Here is a 21,295-nt window from a genome sequence, read left to right as displayed (position 1 = left end):
CTTAGAAATCATTTGATTGCATCGATAAGCAAAATAGAGGATGTTTTTCACTACTGGCTTATGTAGAAGAATTTTATTTCATTTCATATGTTGAAGGATGTAGCCCTTTATTAATATTGATTTTAAATGCATTGTGGAGCCCGTTCGTGTTATAAGAATCACTAGTTATTAGCTCATCTATGGTCTTCAGCCGGATTCTTCATGCAGTACCGTCGGAACGAAATTCATATTGGAGGGGGAGGGTTGGGGCTGCCTACTGTGTTATTTCCCAGTCAGTACACTATTGTAATGGAAATATAGTGTAGTTTTAAACTTATTAGGAACAGCCCTGTTATGAGCAGTCAGCCCGTAGGAGCAAGACTGTTGCCAGTTACAATACGAGCAGCACGGTTTTTTGCTGTTTCAATGGGTACAATCAAGGACATGGGGACGGTGTGAATATCACCCTCACGCTGCTGGTAAAATTTGCAGTAAACATACAATATTACCTTTATTCAAGTTTTTCATGGGGTCACACTGCCAAAATATTTATTAATCATATTTACTTTTATCTCATTTTATTTTCTCAAACTTAATTATACTAACATACTAACCATTGTACGTAATACCAATTTCTAGGTTAATGCACAGTAAAAAATAGATAGATAGAAAGATAGAAAGATAGATAGAACATTAATGGCCAATTATCGGTAAGTTTATTTATGTTGGGAATCATATAATGCCCCCACATTTTTGCAAAATAATATAACCTTTTTCAAAATCTTTTGTTATGGGTTTAAAACTTTCCCTTGCACCCCACTTTTCCAACCTGTATCGGAGCCAATGTTATTAAGGGAATTATTTGATTGTCAACCAAGCACTGGAACACCTTAGGCACCCGTTGACCAGAGCTAAGAAAAACATGGCAGAAGATTTTTGTTTAATACAAAAAACCTAGAGTTTCTCGCCAAATCTCGCTATGTTCTTTTTTTTCTGACAAAGTTATTTAGTGCTTTGGGTTAAAAGGTGGAGGATGGATAAACGTCTATCTGGAATTCTGTCACTTACACTACGCGACTGGACCTATATAGGACTCATACATATTTTATTGTTGATATTCAAACGGATTAAATACAATAATCCAAATAGAGGACATTTATTGAAGTTGCATTCTCTTGGCAAATGACCATATGATAGCGAGGTTGTGGTGATCTCGTTCTCAAGAGCAATTTCTTGTCCTTTTACGACAACAGTGCTAGGGATCGGTCTCTGAATCCAAGAACGCAAGAATCGTAAAGAATCTTGGCAATCTTACCATAAAAAGTAAAAATGATTATATTCAAGGATCTATTCTCAGGTACAGTTCCATTAAATTGTATTTTTAGGCTGATCTATAGATCTCCGCCGCTGAATATTAGCATTTCTTCATTAAAGTTTGATTTAATTTATTTCAATTGAGTTCAAAATCTCTACCATGAATACCTATATGATTTTGGTTTTTTTTATTGCTCAAAAGTCAGAAAGTTGTAGGTGAAGGTTGCTGATTTTTTTGGACCTTAGTACCTTATGGGGTATCTAGATAGAACTCAAGTTATTTTCTGAATAAAGCTTTTTGAGTATCTCTGCGTGCGTCCTATGAAAGATTTGTTGAATGGAAAAAAGTTTCTAAAATTCTTGAAAATATTCATAAGCAACAATCAGAAACTTTTGAAGTTTAATTTTCCTGTTCAAATTTTGAGATAGAGTTTTTTAATGAAATAGGTTAAAATGTTCTTAGCTCTTTTTGGTGCTCTTTTTCCCAGCCACCTAGAATTTAGACTGAAACCATCACAAAAAGATTTAGAAAAGTAGATCTGAATAAACTAGTTAAGCAAATATAAAATATATAGCGGTTTTTTACTTGGAAGCAATTTCCAACGTACCTGTCTCCTTCATATTTAGACATATATATAATTGGATAGTTTTGTTTTACACTTTTTAATTTATAAGAAATCTGGATCAACACCCAAATGCTAAAATTTTCTTAATTTGGCATCCAAATTTTGGCACTTGTTTATGTTTCTTACTGCATCATACTAAAAGTTTTTTAGCTAGTTTCTTTTTTTTTCGGGACCAAAAATTACCTTATTGTTTTGAAGTTGCACACTTTAAAAGAATACAAACACTGATTGTCATGCAAAATACCCATACAGTTAAGAATCCAAAGCATGCCATCTTTTTCAAAAAAAAAAAACTTTTAGATTCCTTTTTTAAAAATAAAACTTTGTATATAACTCTTAATTTCTCTTAAACCTAATACGAAAGCTTCTTAAATTTATGGGCATCCCAGTACTAGTTTCTTAAAACCAGTTTCTTCAAAATTAAAAAAATGTATCAGGGAACAGAACAGAAATACTTTACTCTGTGAAATCCTTCAAATTATTTGAAACAAAGTTTTTTAACATTCAGCTGTACATAGGATATCATTGGCCAGTGTGGTGTGGGACAACAATTTCCCATTGTATTTCATTTGTTTATTGGCCTATATCAATCCTGACCTTGACATGGATTCCACCTTGAATTATTGAATTCTACGTAATTGGTGTGACAGGCTTTTGTCAATAATAAACTTTATTTTTAAAACTATGTAATCCATATATTATATATAAACATATTTTTAATATATTATATATACGTATATATATATAACTTTAAGAATTTTTGAAGAAAAGTCAGAAAGTGAGACTGACAATGCTGTAAAAGCTCTATGTAAAAGCTCTGGGGGCTTATTTATTATTTTCAGTCCTGAATGGGGGCTTGAAAAAGAGGGGGCTTATTAATAATTCAATGTAAAAATGTTATAAAGATGCTCTTGTGCATTTTTTGTTATGAAGGTGTTATAGAATTGTGTTCGCAAAAACTTTGCTAGCAGCTTCGAAAGTTTCTTAAAATCAATGAATTATAATGTCCTTATCTTCTTCAGAGTCACTAGGATCAATTGATTTCCCCCGGGACATCTTCTAAACCAATTTCAACTGACTTCTAAGATGCACAAAGAAATATTTACATGGGCTGTATCCAAGGCACACAATCTTATCTTCATCACACCTGTCAAGTGACAAGAAACACTTTCCCTGCCCTAGAGCCTGAAGGATATGATAACCCCCATCTCTCTCCAGAATGATAGGGTGTCATGAAGAACTATAGGGTGCTGCTTTCAAGGGGACTTCTGTGTTACAAACTGAACAAAAACCAAGGAAATTTTGGGAGAAACTATTCTTGTTCTTTATTAAAGATGTTGAATTTGATTAATTAATAAATTCTCTAGGAAGTAATTATTGAATCCTTTTATAATCATTTAAAGATATCTGGGTTGAAAAAAATTCAAATTGCTTGTAGAAATTGCCATGCATTATCTAGAAATTACCATGCAGCATCACTGAGTTTGGTGTCATCGTTAATGTAGTGGATATCATAGCGGATATTCTTAAAAAGTATCTTACTATTTGATCAATGTTCCTTTCATGATAATATGGAATTCAGTGAACAATTGGATGAGAAAGAATGGGTAGAGAAAAGACACACAGGTCGAAATAAACACACTTTCTTTGAAATCAAAAACAAGTTTTACAGCTCTTAATCTTAAAAAATCGTTCAATAGCAGCTTAAAATAATTAAAAAACAGTACAGTCGTGGTCTTTTCTTCCTCGGAGCTTTGTGACTCCGTTTTTAAGTCCTGTCAAGTTGTTAAATCCCAAAAAGGACAGAAATGCCTTTGAAATTGGCGACTTTGATTTACTGCTGCTTTGAAAATCTTCATAACATAAGGAATTTGTAAGAAATTAAATGGCAAATTCTTTGTTTTGCGCATGCGATGATTTGCACGCCTTGGACAATTTAGGCATGTGTGGAGGCACACCTCATATTACAAAGATTGCCCTGAACCTGAATGCATGCCTTTCACAGGGTGCTTGCCAATTCATATTCCTAAAATGTCCAGTAGCATTGTAGCCTTACAAACAAGGATTCACACATCACCATAACAAGCCAAGTTACTCATTTGCTCAAAATAAGCAAAGCTCACTTAAGTGAATTCAGCTGAATCATTGTTTTTTCATTCACTGTTTTTGAGATTGTTTTCAAATTCATCAGATGTTGAAACTTTGGTTAGGCCATTGACTTTATGAAAATATCAGTGTACTTTCCTTCAAGTATTTTCATTCAAGCATAGCTTGCAAAATTTTGTAAATTTCCAAGAGCTGTTTTGAAATTTAACACCTGAGGAGAAATTTTTGGGAAGAAACTAGACGAAAATGTGGGACAAAAAACTGAATCTTACATATCTTTAGAAAAGTTACTTTTCGCCTAAATGACCCACAAGTGACATGATCTTAAAGGCACCTGCTATTAAATTTTTTATAAACATAAAGTTTGTCATGGAATTATTTGTACTGTTTCTAGCAACTCAGTAACCTTTCTGTTTTATTGTCAATTGCTCAAAACCAAATATTAACTATGGTTGACATTATTTTTGTTCAGGATAGACAAATTGATGTTTCTCAGAAGAACACTGATTATTGTTTCTGGGAGAAATTAAGTAGGGAAAGAGTCATGCTTAAACTATAGTGACAGATGTTGGGGAAAGAAAGAGAAGGTGCTTTTTATTCAAGAGCAGGTGATTTTGGTTTTGTGTGTTTTGATTATTCAACCTTCAGATGTGATTTCTGCAATATAGTATATAGTTGTGTTTACTTTTTCCTCAGAGGATGAGCTGTTTACAGACACCTTCAAGTACAAACTTGTAGATGATATTTATTATCATATTGAAGGAAAGGTATTATATTATTTATATATATTTATTTATATTTTCTTGAAAGATGAAATATGTATAGTGGTTTTTCTATTGCCTGCTGTATATGAAAGCAAAAAAAACCCCTAGATATTAGGTTTTATTAAATTTATTTTTTGAGATTAGGTAAGGTATGAGGTTAATAGAGCTGTAATAGTTTGCTTGGTATGCTTGCTTATCAGATTTCAGATTCATATATTTCAAATCTTTCTGAGATCAGGTTTTTCCTGGATCTGTAAAACAATTGTGATTCCAATCTACTTGTGAAATTGTCATATTGACCTCTGACATGAACATTGCACTTTATGAAGATTGTGATCACAATCTCATTTTTTCGCTCTTTGTAAACAGGGTGTAATGTAGGCAGCCACATTTTTGTTTTGGTTTGTATGCAATTGCTTTGCGACTGATTTATTCATTGTATTAGATCAGTTTAATATGTGTACATTGTGAACTAGAAAAGATAAACAATTGATGTATATAAAATTAAGTTGACAGTCAAAGTCAAGGGGGACAAAAGACAGCTGCTTCAGATCAGATGCTTTAAACAACACAGCAACACAGGTTTTTCAGTGGATGACCTCCAGAAGCCTAGCTCATTTATGTTGCTTCTTTTCAGTTTATCCAACAAAGTGAGACTGGCGATTATGACATAGGTGCCAATCCTTCTGCAGAAGAAGCTGACGAAGGAACAGAGGCTAGTGTTACAACTGGTATAGATGTTGCGCTTGCTAATCGTCTTATTGAAATGTCAACTACCAAAGCTCAATACAAAAAGGACATTAAGGTTTATGTCAAGAAGCTGTTGGCAAAAGTAGCAGAAACTGACTCAAAAAGAGCCGACTTCTTGAAGAATAATCTGCCAAAAGTGATTACGGAATGGATTAAAGAATACGACAACATGACTGCATTCAAAGGGGAGAGCATGTCAGTAGATGGGACTTATGTTTTGTGCAAATATCCAGAAGGAGATTGCAATATTGGCTGCAAGATTGATGTCTATGTGCTTAAAGATGGTTTGGTTGAGGAGAAAGTGGTAAGTTTTTTTGTTCTTTTACATGTTTTTCATGCTTTGTGATGTTTAGGAATTGTTTTATTCATTCAAAAAAGCTCAAGAAAATTTAATGCACTGTTTCAAATTTTTAAACATAATATTGGTTTAATTTTCTTATTAAAAATTGGATTTTAAAATATTTTAAACACTTCTTACTTTTTGGAAATAGTGACCAGTTGATTGATCCATTGGTAGGTTGTTGGGTCGATCCACGCTTTAAGTTTATCCAATGTTTTTGTTATTCTTTTCAATTTTACCAATCTTCTTCCAGTAAACTTCAAGATCGTTGGCATCCAAAACTTGCTGTTTGCTTGGAATATTGAAAAATTCAACTACCGGACAGTCAATTTGTTAAATGGTAATCTAATGATTATAATCATGTCTTTTCTTGTCTTTTTCTGCCAAAACCAAAGTTCTACCAATGCTGGTCAGTGTAAGGGACAGATTGCAATATAACTTCAGCCATTAGATTCTCTAGTCATATATCCTATTTATTTTCTGTTGATAATCCAGAAGTGACATTTTTGGAAATGAAGGTACAGTTCTGTTTCACAAAGATTCCATAGTTATTGCATACAGCTTGAAAACATAGAGTTGCCACTTACAAGCATCTTGTTCTACACACCAAAGTGTTTACAGGTCTTTCTGTATGGCATCATGCACCATGCAAACCATTTAACAGTAATTTTTGAATTTCATGTTTTTATGTTTTATTTATCCAAACTGGGCTGAAACACTGCAACTTGCAGCAAGCTCTTTTGTGTGTGTCCTGTAAAATCTAGACAAAACTGATGTCCCCAAAGTTGCAACTGTATGCACCAATAATATAGCAGTCCTAAAGTGATGAAAATTTTGTCAATTTTTTCCCATTATTTGTTATCGTTCATTATTTAATAGTTAATCAATTAGCTAGCTACACATATTGGAGGCTATTTTCTGCACTGTTATTTTAACACTAGTTTGATTTTCTGCAATCATACAATTTAAGAAACTTTACATTACATAACAAGTAATGAACTTTGTACAACTAAGAGGTACCCTATGGAGGTACACCCTAAGTACCACTCTAACAGGGCTGCCAAAACATGACTGAAAGTAGCGGATACAATTTTAAGATTGTTCACGGGTTTCCCCAAGCCTACTACAATGATTGGAAGCAAGAGAGACTATAAAAGTATAACATTCTAGGAACATTTGATTTTGGCACTCCTTTGAAGAGTTAAATTACTTTCCGTGCCTTTGATTCCTGGTCGCTGGTGGGGCAGTTCCTTTGTGTGACGGCTTAAATATACAGTAACTTGTTTTCGCAGGATTTGCAACTAGTTCATTTGCTTGAATTGGTCAGGGTACTAGTGAATTTTCCAAAGCTGAAAGGCTGGCATCATTAGCGAAAAATCTAGGTTTTAAGTAAGTTGCATTTGGGATGTCATTAACAAAGAAGGTAAAAAGGATGAGACACCCCCAGGGAACATTTTGCCGTTTACTTCTGTATATTGACTTTTGTTTTTAGACGTCATACTATCTCAGGTTCTAAGCTTCTCTCGCGCTTGTCTTCATGGCTCTAGATAACTTGTACACGTCTAATCTAAATGCAGGCTTTGATTGTACTGAACAGGAAAGCTGTTAAACAATGTGTAGAAAAGACAAATAGACGATCAGATTCCCATTCTGCGTCTACCAGATGTGTGTATAAACTTATCTGCATAGCATAGAACAGAATTTTAAACCAGTACTAAGCCAATTGGTAGCAGTCTGGTTCCTCAAAAAAGACCGATATGAGCCATGAAATTTATTTTCACGTGAGAATTTAATTTCTTTTGCTATTAATTGTGACAACCAAGCATGAATTAAACTGAAGAACTGCCTCTAACTTGACTGAGTCCATAGTAACCCTAAGAGGTTATTCTCTATTCAGCTATTCTCAAACATAAAACACCTCAACGTTGTGAGTCAAACTTCAGTTCAGCTGTTGGAAACTATTTAATAAGACGGCAACTGCATCTGAAATACAAAAGAAAATAAATAATAAATATTCTATTTACAGTCAGCAACGAGATCCAGCATCAAGCTAATTTAAACCAACCATTTACAATGAATATGCAAAGTAATTACTATAAAAAGCCTAAATATTTCGCACAATCTACAGCTGCAAGAGTTCTATGTTTCGTTTAAAAATATGTAGTGATTAGAACTCTAATTTTTGTACGTAGCTTTTGCCATGCGTTTTGTCCAATAAGTCTAATGGTCTCTGTTGTTATTCTTGCACTGGGCAGAATGATGTTGCTGTTTGCTAGAAAATCATTTCCAAGGTTTCTAGCACAAATCATCGTCCATTAATGTTGGATTCAAGTTATTGACATTTTTTTATATCTTAATCAAGAGCAGCCGTAAATTTCTCCGGTGGGGAGAGACTGATTTTGTTTTAGTTAATAATTGATCAAAATTAGAAGCGCTATCTTTGCATGTGATTCGAAGTGCAAATTCGTGAATCTTGTTTATTTTATTATTAATTTTTCTATCATTGAACATCCATACATGTCAGGAGTAACTAAAATGAGAGATTATAAACGAGGCCGTCGATTGATAGCTGGTTGAGGTACATCCGTGAATGTTGATATGCGATTTAAAGCATGGAGTTTTGACTGGCTTTTTGCAGAGATTTGCAACATAGGATTGAAAACTTAACCTTTTTTGAAATTACTCCAAAAAGCAGGGGCGGATCCAGACATTCGCAACATTCGCACTGGCGAATGTCAGATTTCCACATGTCTTTTTGTAATTGTCTGTTAATACATTTTAGCATTGTGAATATTGTACTAGAAATGGCCAGATAATAAAAAAAAGGTCCACAGAATACAAGAAATAAAAGTTTTGTTTCCTGCCCTAGTTGCTATGATGTCACCTTGTTGTTTACTTTTTAGGTTTTATTCCCTCGTTTTCGTGATTTAGAGATGATATATTCGAAACAGGGCTCCCCCTTTTACGCATAAATTCACAGAGCACCAATAAGGTTTGATGCGAATGTCGAATGGAATTATAATATATTAGGCATGCGTGCGCAAATGAAGTAGTACTGAAAAATGTATGTCAAAAATTTGTGCGAATGTCAGTCAAGCTATGTTATTTAGCCATCTGAAAACCAATAGGAAATGTATATGGGAAATTTTTTTGCGAATGTGGCGAAGGTAGATGCGAACTATGTTCGGTAGCCAGTCGAGGGAGAGAACCTTGGAAAGAGAGCAGATTGAAACCTCGCTTCCACATCAACCGCCATGATTGTTGTTGGAAAGCTGTGGAGATATTTGCTTGCAGAAGAGGAGCAATTGTACTTCAGAGGGAGTGAAAGGAGTCAAATATAAGATGATTTTTAATTTGAATCAGCGAATTTCTTATGAAGATGTTCAAAGTTTGTCGAAGATTTTGGTTGATGGATGGAATTTGATAGATGGCAATATGCGAGGACAGTTCAGTTGGACCTAAAATTGTTGAACCAAAATTTTGCCTATGTTTTCATTTTCATGATGGAGGACGTTATTTAGACAGAGATTCAGACTCAAATAATATTTTGAAAAATACGTGTTGCATTTTAAGGTAAATAGCCATTTTTATGCAGGCTTTCAATCAGAACTTTTAGGGTTCAAGTCAGGTACATCTTGATAATGATGATGTAGCATTCTGACGAATGATGCTGTTCTATAAATATCTTGATGAATTTGAATATGCTGAATTTTAGAGTTCTAGATATTTTTTATTGATAGATGTGGTTATTATCACAAACCTGTAAATAGTTTGACTGTGCTGGGGATTTGTTTTTGAATAAGATATTGCATTTTCTACGGCGTATTCTTTTCTTGTTAATTTTATGCTGTCAGTTTTGGAAAAATCTAGACTGCCATATTTGTAAATGAGAAATTGTAATAGTATTTTGATTTTATTTGTCAGGTCATGCCATAAATATGGTAACCCTTTTCACGAGTTTAACCTCTAAAACTAGTAAAATTATTTGTGGTTTCCACACTATAAGAGTATACCATTTGAAACTTTTGGTTCTGAAATACCCCTAAGATTCATTAATTTTTGTTTATGAATTTGCAAGTGACTGACAGCTTTCTTTTCTATGTAATTGTGTGTGTAAATAAATGTAAATATGGGTAGTAACTAAGTGCAATCAATGGAATGATCCTATTGGGGGAATTACTACATTATTAATAAGAAATTCACAGCAAGTTGGTTCTGCCAAGTAAATATCTCATATAAATCCATATAGTAAAATTTACCATGTTTGCCTTATTTCTTTGCCATTACTGACTTTGTTTGATGTACATTTAAAATTTGTATATAATATATATTTATGATGTTCTTGTTATGGAAAGACAATGAATTGTTTTAAATTCTGTTACATTTGCTGTTTTACCAACACCTGAAAATACTAAAATTGTATGATGTGTATTGACCTAACTGGTATTTTTGGCCATGTTTAAGGCACATCACACAGCAGTTTAGATAGAAAGGTGAATGCACAAAATAAATAACAGAAAAGCTCTGAGCCCCTAAGGTACTTGGTGTTGAAGTCAAACATTTGGGTGGATATTGCATTGAAAATTTCTACACTAAACACAGTATTTGATTGTTAAATAATATCATTGTATAAATAGAACTAAGATTCCTTTCTTTAAATGGCTGTTTTTAAGTGAGTGACATAAAATGTTTTTCATGAGTTTTTCTCCCTGAGAAGGGGTGATACACACATCTAATATACCCTTATTTTAGCTCATCCTCTTTGTTCTTGACAATTTTTGGTTCTGTGCCTAGACTTGCCATTAAATCATTATTAAGAGGACATTTCAAATCTTTGCTGCTGTTTTTCCATCACAAAAGCCATGTAGGAAACAAAACATGCCAACACAACAAAAACTTGATGAGTGTTTCTCAAAATTTTTCCAGAGATCTCTTTTCTTGTTCACTCAATAAGTAAAATGCCAAATTGTCAATGAAATCCAGACCTGGCTGTTATTCTTAATATTTATCCTTAAATTTCTCAACCTTTGAGCCTCAACATTTTCTGTTTCCTAATCCTAAAACTTAATATAAGGAAAAATACATCTTTAAGTGGAAAACTTCGATTCTGAGACTATAGTAAAATGTGACTGATTTTTTTTGGGCGTGGTCGAAACTTTGCGAATGTCAGATTTCTTTCTGCATCCGCCCCTGCCAAAAAGTGTCTCTTCGGTGTTCTCTTTTATCACATATCACAAAAAACTTTTTCATCTTTTTTCCCAAAAATTAGATGATAACATTTTTTCGCTCATTTTCATCTAATTATTCTCAAACCATTGTGATAACAAACAATGGTTTTTTTTAAAAGATTATCATCCGCATAATTACATAAATCAGTATTTTTTCCCCAGAAGAAAATGTCACAAATTAATAGGGTTCATCTTTCCTTTTGTCAATGAATAATGGCCTTCAAAACCTCCTTTACAGCAGCCACGTTTCTTAACTCTGCCGACAACCCAACAAGAAACAAAACAACACCAGTCGAGAACTAAAATGGTGCAGCTTAAATCCGTCCCCTTAGTAGACAGGACATATAGACTGACAATCTGACATTCAAGCTAATGTTTACTTTCTCAACGGATTCTGGTAGTAGGGAGTTCAGGCTTTCATAATCTGCCAGGTGACTTTTTGTAAAATGCCTGGATGTCACGTGACTGATGACGTCATTTAACGGTAAAAAATCAGACAAAATCATCGTTAGCTCCTCACTGAAGGGTTATTTTTCAATGCAACGTACATATTTTGACTCATCTCATTGCAAGCTTTCTAATGATATATATTTAAGCAAGATTTGCCGACATAAGTATTTTCATTATGACGTCATAACAAATTTTGCATGACGTCATCAAATATTTTATTGTCATAAAATGATACGTTAGCATAATTTTGTTTTAATATGACGCTGGCTATCAGCAAAACGTTTTCTTCCATATGTTTTTCAATTAAAATATTAGTATTTAGTTCATTTAAATTGAATTTGTGCCAACCGCAATAGCCAAAGTTTAAATAAAGAAGTCGTTACTATCTGACAAATGAGTCACTTCTTCCTCCAAAGTTGCAAAGTCTTGCTCCCACTTTGAACCAGACAATGATTTCTCTGCATCCGCATTTGAATGTTACACTAAATCGGAAGAATTTCTTGGCAATATAGGCTATCCAAGATGTCCTACCGATGTGCTGAAGGTGCATGACTTTTTCAATAAGGCTATCTTCTGCTGCGAAATAAGGCCATCTCATAAATAAAATACTCCATCTGGCATTTTTCTGATGGTGGATTTATATATGGATTTGGCTCCTTGCACATGAAATTAAGAAGAACAGCTTTATCTCCTTGTCACAGTACACCTTCAGGAGTTGCAAGACTAGAGTTATGGTTTTGATGGGATATGCAAATGCCTTTTCGATAGAGGCAGCCTTGCCAATCACGAAAGCTTGGTGGTCTTCGTTCATTATTGAGACTGCTTTCGCTGTTTTCTTGGATCTTTGTGCCCCAGAATGCAGCTTAAGTTTCTGACTATACTTTCGTTGCCAGCAACAACCTACAATTCGAGCAAAATAGCTCATTTCTTCGAGATATTTCTTCCATGTTAGCGCTAGTGTCATCAGTCCGTGAGAACATTTTGTAAAAACGCCACCAGAAAACGCCAGATGGAGATTTGATGAGACGGCCTGAGTTCGTAGCATCAAACCCAAGGAAACGTTCAGTATTTGCTTCAAGAACATTCATGGATGTGCTAATCCTCCTTATGAGGCTAAAGCAATGAAAGTGGAAACAAAGTCAACGCTAAATATTTAGAAACAGCACACGAGCAAGCAAACGGCAAAAGAGAGTCATCAAGGCAAGTGCATATAAAAAGTGGAGAGCAAAAGATACTCCAAGTAAAAAGAGTATTTTTACATTGATGAAAAAAAGAGAATCTTATGAGACTTGCTCCCGAATTCTTTCGAAGCGCTGAGGGTCACAGGCCCCTGACAATTCAATTTATCGAAGCTTAAGGAGGAGAAGCATCGGAGACTTCAAAAAGCAAGTAGAAGTCCCTCCAAGATGTAACCACAAAAAGGCGGAAACCAGAATATTTTGCATGGTAACTCGAAAGATGCAAAAGTAGTTGCTGTTGCAAAAGATACTGATTTATGTGTGCTTGTATATGCAACACAGAAGTGCAAACCCACAAATTAGTGGTTTATGTGCATAAATAACAAACAAATCGTCAACATTTGAGGCATCGCTGAAACTTCTGGTTCCAAAATTTGCTGTATTTTATCACAGATTAATGGAATTGTGGGCTGAGACAACTGCATATAAGCACAACATTGATAAGGTTACTGTGAAAAAAGCTAACGAGGAACCAGAAACAAGTCATCATTAAAAGTCTCTCCGAAAGAGTTATCGCAAAAGCAAAGACATTCGCGAAACAGCAGAATATAGTGGAACAACATATAAAAGCTATTTAGGGACAGAGATATTTATCAAATCTGAAAAAAATCATCTGCAGCAGTTCCAGCAGATCCATAATCATTCAATCAGAAAAGAATTAAATTGTATCAACTTAACAAGGTTATTTTGGCTACACTGTTTAGGTGCAACTACTACAAGACATGTCTCAAAAGCCTGATATTGAAATTTGGACGACATACTCGACCGTTTAAAGTCTAAATGGTTCACGCTAAAGACCTATAGTGCGAAGACATCTTGGACAGCCTATAATAGTGCGAAGATATTTTCCGACTTAGCAACAGTCAAATGCAGATGCAGAGAAATAATTGTCCGGTTCAGAGTGGGAGCAAGACTTTGCGACTTCGGAGTAAGAAGTGATTCACTCGTCAGATAGTGACTACTACCTGTTTCGAACTTTGGCTATTGCGGTGAGCACAAATTCAATTTAAATGAACTAAATACTAACATTTTAATCGAAAAACATATGGAAGAAAAGCTTTTGCTGACAGCCAGCGTCATATTAAAACAAAATTATGCTAACGTATCATTTTATGACAATAAAATATTTGATGACGTCATGCAAAATTTGTTATGACGTCGTATGGAAAATACTTATGTCGGCAAATCTTGCGTTAATATATATCATTTGAAAGCTTGCAATGAGATGAGTCAAAATATGTACGTTGCGTTAAAAAATAACCCTTCAGCGAGGAGCTAACGATGATTTTGTCTGATTTTTTACCGTTAAATGACGTCATCAGTCACGTGACATCCAGGCATTTTCCAAAAAGTCACCTGGCAGATTCTGAAAGCCTGAACTCCCTACTACCAGAATCCGTTGAGAAAGTAAACATTAGCTTGAATGTCAGATTGTCAAGCTATATGTCCTGTCTATAGATCTTGTCCCCTAGCATACAAATTTGTTTAGGAATACCCCCCCAAATTTTCCAGGATTCCCCATCACTTAGTTGCCTTATCTTGAAAATTGTATGGAAGTTATTTGAATTATCTCAATTTTCTACTCGTTAGCTTTTATTGTACTGCAGCCTCGCCCAGTAGGTTCAATGATGCATACTTGCACTCTCGTTCTTGTTTTGCCTTCTTAGGCAGATGTCTGTTACATTATTCTCAGCAAAAGAAGTACCTTGGGAGATCAAATGTTGCAAATAGAGGCAGTTGCTTCCTTATCGATAAAAACCGATTTAGCAACCCTCATTGGCATTCTCCTTCTCCATCATCATTCTCTTTCTTCCCATTATGCCCTAAAACATATCATGTCGTCTTAGAAAACCGCTCATAAGACTCTTCCATCTTTGCTTCTGTCAAGAATAACAACTACTTGATTCTTCTACTGGATTACGCAGGATAGTACTATTTTTCTTCTTGTCTTTCATTTTATTTGTAATTAATGCGGTCTCTCACATATTGCAAACTTACGTTTTGAAGCTTAAATTTTCCCTAACATAGCTTTTAACGATCTTTTTTCTGATATTTCAAACACCTTACCATGCAATCTACATAGTCCTTTTGACTTTCACAAATGAGTTGAGTCCACATATACTTAAATCTTTCATACTCTTCGACAGCTGCTCTTCCACATAAAACTGTGGCACCTCGCAGCACAAATAGTATCGTTTTGATGAGCCTTTCAGAATCAAACGCAATGATTCACTCATTCAAACAAAACTCGCATGCTTATCACGATCCTTCTCTTTTCATCTTATCTATATAGAAGTGCCTCGATCTAGCTAGAAGTTCCTCTAATCTGATATGCTAATTTATTCAAATTAATCCAATAACATCATAAATAGTGCCAATGTTCCTGCTGATTGACAATTTTCAGCCACCTTGCAATGCAGGTCTTCTTATGCCGATGTCTTTTCTTCTGAAAATTTTCCCCTGTGAAGGAGTCTCCTTTGTGTCTTCGTCGTCTAGGTCAGTCCAACTATTCATGGAGACTTGTGCCAGGCCGACTTGTGCTGTATTAGTTTTCTCAAGAAAGTAATTCAAAGCATACTAGTCAATTAGTACAGCCGTACTTTTCTTGGCTGTTGATTAAACTGACTTTGACATTAGCCTGTGCATGATAAAATTTATAGGTTTGAAACACTTCTAAGCAAAAGCAAATGTATCTTTAAAAAATCAGTGGTGTTGTTAGAGTGCGAAAAAACCCCACTCATAGTTTCCACGGGTTATTAGAAGTCAGGTGCGAGACAGGCGGTTCTGGTACCAGCTGCTGCAAAGTTGGGTCAGAGGCATGGGCGTACTGCTCAGTGACTTGTTGAGGCCACACTCTTTTATTTGACAAAAGGGCCCCTTTGTCCGGTAATGCATCATAAGCATTTTGTATATTTCTGCTAGACCTTTTGAGTTTTTTCTTATTCATTGATCTAAAGGAGGGGGAGAAGGTGTGACAAAACTACTGCGAACAGATAATGTTTTCCTTTAAGTTATGAGAAATATCAACAAAACAAAAACTGGATGAAACACCATATGTTAATATTTTAAGATTAATGCATTTGCAATGATTTGCCAAGGCAGGCTCCCAACCAACAAGTCTTTCCTCTCAGTTCACTTTCATTGATAACTGCGCGTATCTTTAGGTAAATATATTGAAAATTCTGCGAAGTCAATGTGAGCAGTAGACATGCCTCCTGTATAATATTCTTTCCACTGACTTGAAGCAGGTCTTCAAATGTATTGTAACGTCCCTTTAAAGCCGCACAAATGCATTTTCATGTACGAAGAATGAGTACATATAGTTGGATATACATTCATACATTGTCTGAAAAAAGTTTCTAAAAGCATGTGTTTGGAAATTTCCAAATCAAAGGGTGGCACAATCCTGGATCATAAAAAGACGCTCATATGCACCCATTCTGCTCCGATTTGTTCCTTTGTCGCTAGTTTTTTGCACTCTTTCCTCTTCTCATCTAAACTTTGGAACCGAAATGCTTTCAATTAAAAAAGAACGGAAAGATTCTACTATATGTTGCATGTACGTCCAACCTTACAAAAAGTAGTCACTTTTTTTCAGAAATCAAACATTCAGTTGGAAAAAAGAACTGGCTGGGCTACCCTGGGCACCAGACTCACTCTATATGAATAAGAGAGAGTCTGTTTCAGTGCGCCCCTATCCTCGTTCTGTTGTGCCGATATTGACCAATCAGGAGCAAGTGTACAGATTTCTGTACATTCAAAAGTCACAGTGTGACTATAAACGTAGCTCTGGTGTAAAACGTTGAACAGAACACAACATAAATTACGATTACGATTGAGTTTGAGGATGCTGTTAAAACTGTACTCAAAGAATATTTTCCGCATGTTGTAGAACTTAACACAGAACAGTTAACAGCATTGAAAGCATTTTTTGTAGAGAGATGAGACACCTCCGCCATATTGCCAATTGGCTTTCGAAAGTCTCTCATATTTCAGGCAGTGCTGCTCATTGCAAAGAAACTAGGCCTTATAGTGAAATGAAATAGGGAACACCGCAAGGCGTCAAGAACAAACGTGCTGATGCTAACCGCCGCTGTGTCCAAGCGCGCTGCCTTTACAATGAGGTAGTAGACCTTGAAAGTACACACAATTTACGAGGGAAATTACAAGAAACTTATTTTAAGTTTCATACGAATTTATTGATTAACATTTTATAACTGCTTTGTGCTAACTTTAATTTCATGCTTCGCACATGTTTTTGTTGCCAAATGGCATTTTACACCTGATTTGATTGTAATCGTTAGACAGAAAAGTCTATTATTACTGTATTAATAATGGTGACTTTACAGAACTATATAAAATACATTTGCTTGAAGATTTTCCAAAACTCCACGGAGTACCTTTGTCATTTATCCGACAGTCTGGTTTCATAGGCCTAGTTTCCAGCCTGTTAAATTGACTAAAGTTCTTTCAAATATGTCCACCGCAACGAGACCCGGGCGCACTGAACCAGACATGGCTGCTCAAACCCGATATCTTTATTCTCTCCATACCAACAGAGATTTGAAATCTCTGTTGGAGAGAATAAAGATATCGGATTCAGATTTCCCATTCTTCAGTACCATGTTCCTAAAGAATTAAAATTGAATAAATAAGAAACAAAATAACGATAAGGAGAAGTAACGCCAGAATATTTGGTAATAGACGGGTGATTAAAATACTGTTTTCATCCCCTTAACCTTTCAAGCTTACATATTCTGCCTTTTCTCGTTGCTCTGTCGCCCACAGTCGCTCTTCCCTTACCTATAGATTTTAAACGGGACCTTCGTCACAATAAACTTCAAAAATACATTAGACCGACAAGGAGAGCGTGTTTTGCTGGAGCGATCTGGATCTGCGCCTGAATCCCCCGTTTAAAATGCAATTGTTGCTGTGATTCAGTAAATGATTCTTGATTTCAATTATTGAACCTATTTAAGGTGTTTTCTCTAGGGAGGTGGGTGGTTAAAAATATATTACACAGTTACATCTTGAACTGGGTCTTTTTGGTTTGCTAGTAGCCACCCTTCGATATAATGCCCAACCACCCCTGGTCTTAAAATGATGTACTTAATGAAGAAACTGGAATTTCATTGACATACTTCCTGTTTATGCTTCTCTAGTCCCAGGTCACTGTGGATTCTGATAAGCAGAACCACAAGCCTGCAGAGGTTTTCCAAACTGGGTCTGATCGAGCACAACAAACAGAGATTTTGAAAATTTGCGTGCATTCATCCGGTTTACATCAAATTCCGTGGATGTCAGCATTTGAAGATAAAGCCTAAGAGCTAGGAAATGATCTTTTCAATACTGTTATGCTTGCTATTCGGCAATTTCCCGGTTATCTTCTGCGTAACATCTACCGTTTGCGACTGCAAGAATGTCAGATGTCCACAAGAACCGAACTGTCGGAACAGAGCTAGGGTCCTCGATCAATGTGGTTGCTGTTTTGTTTGTTTAAAAAAATTGGGCGAAATTTGTGGAAGAGATTTACTTGGAAGATGTGAAGATGGACTTAAATGTGAGCCAAGCAAAAACATTTCTGCAGGCAATGTCAAAGTCGGTGTTTGCCAAAATGGAAAAGGTGAATGCAATACTTGATGAAACGCTTATCAAAGCCCACTTGTTTGTAGTGTATGTAACACGTTGAATGTAGTTCCAAATCTCCGTTCGGAGAGTGAAGGGCCATTTTTATCGCGAGTGCAACCTGACTTTCGGAAGAGGGTGTTTACGTATCATGGAATGGAACCTGAATGTCTGGACGGGTGACAAATTTTAGAAGGGGACTTTTCATGGTCACAAGTCACTGAGAAATTCTAGCAAATAGACACTGTCAAAGTAAAATTTAATATAAAAGGGGCACTACCTTCCCTTTGAGCATTTCAGGAGCTATGTCTATGTTGGCTACAATTTGGTCACACAGCTACTCTGCTTATTCCCATAATTGTAGGTGATACACACTCCGTTTCGCTGGCGGGCGAACAAAAAAAATTCTTCGACTGTAAGTATGGAAATAAGACCTATGAGTTTCAGTTTATGGGAAAAAACTAGCAAATTTGACATCAATTTAGAAACACGTCACTACTTGACGTTTCCTTTGCGCGTATGCTTTTAAACAATCTTTCGGGGGCATAGCCTTAAAGTTTTCACACCAAAACAGTAGCTTTCTGCCGTATAAAGATTAAATATTGGGGTGTTAACACTGCGTGGTCGCCGTTGTATTGGGGTTTGAGGAACCCCTGAGAAGGCCTATTTACATCTTGCAATGTTTGACTTCAGACAAGTCACTTCGCTTGAGCTGTTTTCGACCGTCAGACAGCCACAAATGGTTCTGAAGTAATCAAATAAATAATCATTTGCTCTGTCTGGAATTACTCGTTTTTATTAATTGAACCTTAAAGCGGCGTTTTATACACATGGCTAATCATTTAATTTTCCAGTACGTAAATTGTGGTTCGCTTGGACGGGGCCTGTGGAACGGCACTACAATTCGGATGAGCAACCTTTGTAGAAACTGTTGTACCCACTGCAGCAGACATGTGTATCATATCAAGTATCCGAAAAGGATATGTTCCTCGCAAAATGAATGCTTTTCTCGGATTCTACAATATTTATGAACATAACATTACAGAGATCATCTTTCTTTAGGATTTACGCTAACCAAAGCAGATTATGGTTGCATTTCTTGAATCCCAGATAGAAATAACATCTTTTGAGCTTTTGTAAGATACTCCAACTTTATTACCCAGGCGAAATCGTTGACTGTTTTCCATAGTAATTAATTCCAAAAACATCTATATTTTTATTGCTGAGCTCTCTCGAATTACTTTAACTCCCTTTTTCGTTCAGTTAAAGACAATCTGTCACGACGTTGATTGATTATAAGAACAAAGGGATTTTTTATTGTTTCCATTCCCCCTTTAATTTATCGCATTGTAAAAAATATGGCGGAGCGCTTAGGCTATTGTTCCAGCTATTGTTCTCGTTAACCAATCTACAACGAGACAGATTGCCTTAAACTGTAACAATTATCTTGAACTCACTTAATTGAAATCGTTAAAGCCCGATCTAGCTGTTTCATTTGTCCCTTTCATATCAATTTCACCTACTTTTCTTTGCTATTCAGTGATGGGGTTCTCGTATACACCGTCCACTCTTCGTTCTTGCCAAAGTCTGTAGTCAGATTCATTGGGGGTCCTTCTGCCTGCTGAATCAAATACATTAAGGGATATAAATATTCTCAAACTTGATTCTTTCATTCCATAGATGAGAGGTCTCCAAGTAATCTTGAATGTGACCATAAAGAGAAGCGGTATATAGAAAAGACGATCGGTTCACTCAAAACAATTTTGTGCTACGAAGTTGTCTGCGGCAAAAAAATGAGAGTCAGCTCCATACCCTCAAGCTGCAACGAAATTGGTTGTGGGATGACGAGGCCCTTTGACAGTATTTGCTGTTCTATGTGTATACCAGACAAAGTGCGGGTACACTGTAGTTCAGGTATGATGCAAGTTTTGATGCCAAAATCACTGATGACAAGGCAAGAGTTCAAGGCATCTTCATTAAACGATAGACGATGCACTGGCTTTGAGATTAGTCAGAATTTTGTATTTGAAACATCAGTTTATGGTTGTGGAACAATTGCAAGAATCAAGCGCAAATCTTCGTTTGTTTTTTCTAATCGCATTCGTACCAATGGCAATGGGCTGTTCGGAACAACTGGCAAAACACTTTTCAGCTTCGTCTGTACCTACAGCCGCAGGTCAGCAGCAACAGCAACGTACAGGGTACGTCAAGACATTGTTACCAGCAGTGGCAAAAGTGTGGGCCTACATTTCACAAACAGAGGGCGACTGTTGAAATCCAAAAAATTAAGAATCACTAGAAACCAAGAAAGAATGGACGTCTCCATTAGCAGTCTTATTCCGAAAAAGTATAACCTCGATATTGCAGTGAATTCTTGTTACCTATCATCATCTAAAGAAATGACACGAGAAACTGGAACCGAATACTTTTTTGTTAAAAATGGGTATGTATGACTCATAATATTTTACAAAGCAGGCGCGAATGAGTGTTTTGGATGTGGATTAACATCCGATTTTTCCTGTAGTGAAAATAGTTTTCCCGGCAAACTTTACAGTTGGCATTAAACTTCAAAAGTTTTGGACGAATAGATTACAGGTAAAATATTTTCCTTTTTTTCACGAAATTGCGGAACAAAAATATCGATGTTGACTACAATGAAAGTATGACAGAAGACGATATAACAAATGTTGAGAATAATAACGATGTTTCGTGATTGCTTAGTGAACAAGGTTTGATACCGACTGTTTCACTTAGTAGCTAATTCTTCGAAGACGTTCCCTTGTATGCTTAATGTTTGTGAGCAAACACACCATTTTCAAAAAAGTGGGAAACTTAACTGTGAATTTCTCGTTAGTGCCAAAAACTTCGGATGGTA

The 21,295-nt window shown here is 35.7% G+C and overlaps 2 protein-coding genes across 2 annotated transcripts in view; both read left to right on the top strand.

The window, feature by feature from the left end:
• The first annotated feature begins 1,179 nt into the window (after nucleotides 1–1,179).
• Nucleotides 1,180–6,237, top strand: LOC135684796 (translationally-controlled tumor protein homolog). Its single transcript, XM_065200455.2, has 4 exons — nucleotides 1,180–1,336; nucleotides 4,722–4,792; nucleotides 5,427–5,843; nucleotides 6,133–6,237. The coding sequence occupies exons 1-4, from the start codon at nucleotides 1,309–1,311 to the stop codon at nucleotides 6,133–6,135; spliced, it is 519 nt and encodes a 172-aa protein (XP_065056527.1). The 5' UTR covers nucleotides 1,180–1,308; the 3' UTR covers nucleotides 6,136–6,237.
• Nucleotides 6,238–17,640: 11,403 nt separating this feature from the next.
• The window catches only part of LOC135684794 (uncharacterized), an 8,588-nt gene continuing 4,933 nt past the window's right edge, over nucleotides 17,641–21,295 (top strand). The window contains exons 1-2 of the mRNA XM_065200453.2: nucleotides 17,641–18,418; nucleotides 20,101–20,863. Coding sequence (XP_065056525.2) covers nucleotides 18,130–18,418; nucleotides 20,101–20,863 — 1,052 coding nt within the window. The 5' untranslated portion in view covers nucleotides 17,641–18,129. The remainder of the gene's footprint in view (nucleotides 18,419–20,100; nucleotides 20,864–21,295) is intronic.

Source organism: Rhopilema esculentum, chromosome 21, assembly GCF_057945365.1.
Source record: "Rhopilema esculentum isolate cy_ngs chromosome 21, ASM5794536v1, whole genome shotgun sequence".
NCBI lineage: Eukaryota > Metazoa > Cnidaria > Scyphozoa > Rhizostomeae > Rhizostomatidae > Rhopilema > Rhopilema esculentum.
This window is presented reverse-complemented; position numbering and strand designations above follow the sequence as displayed.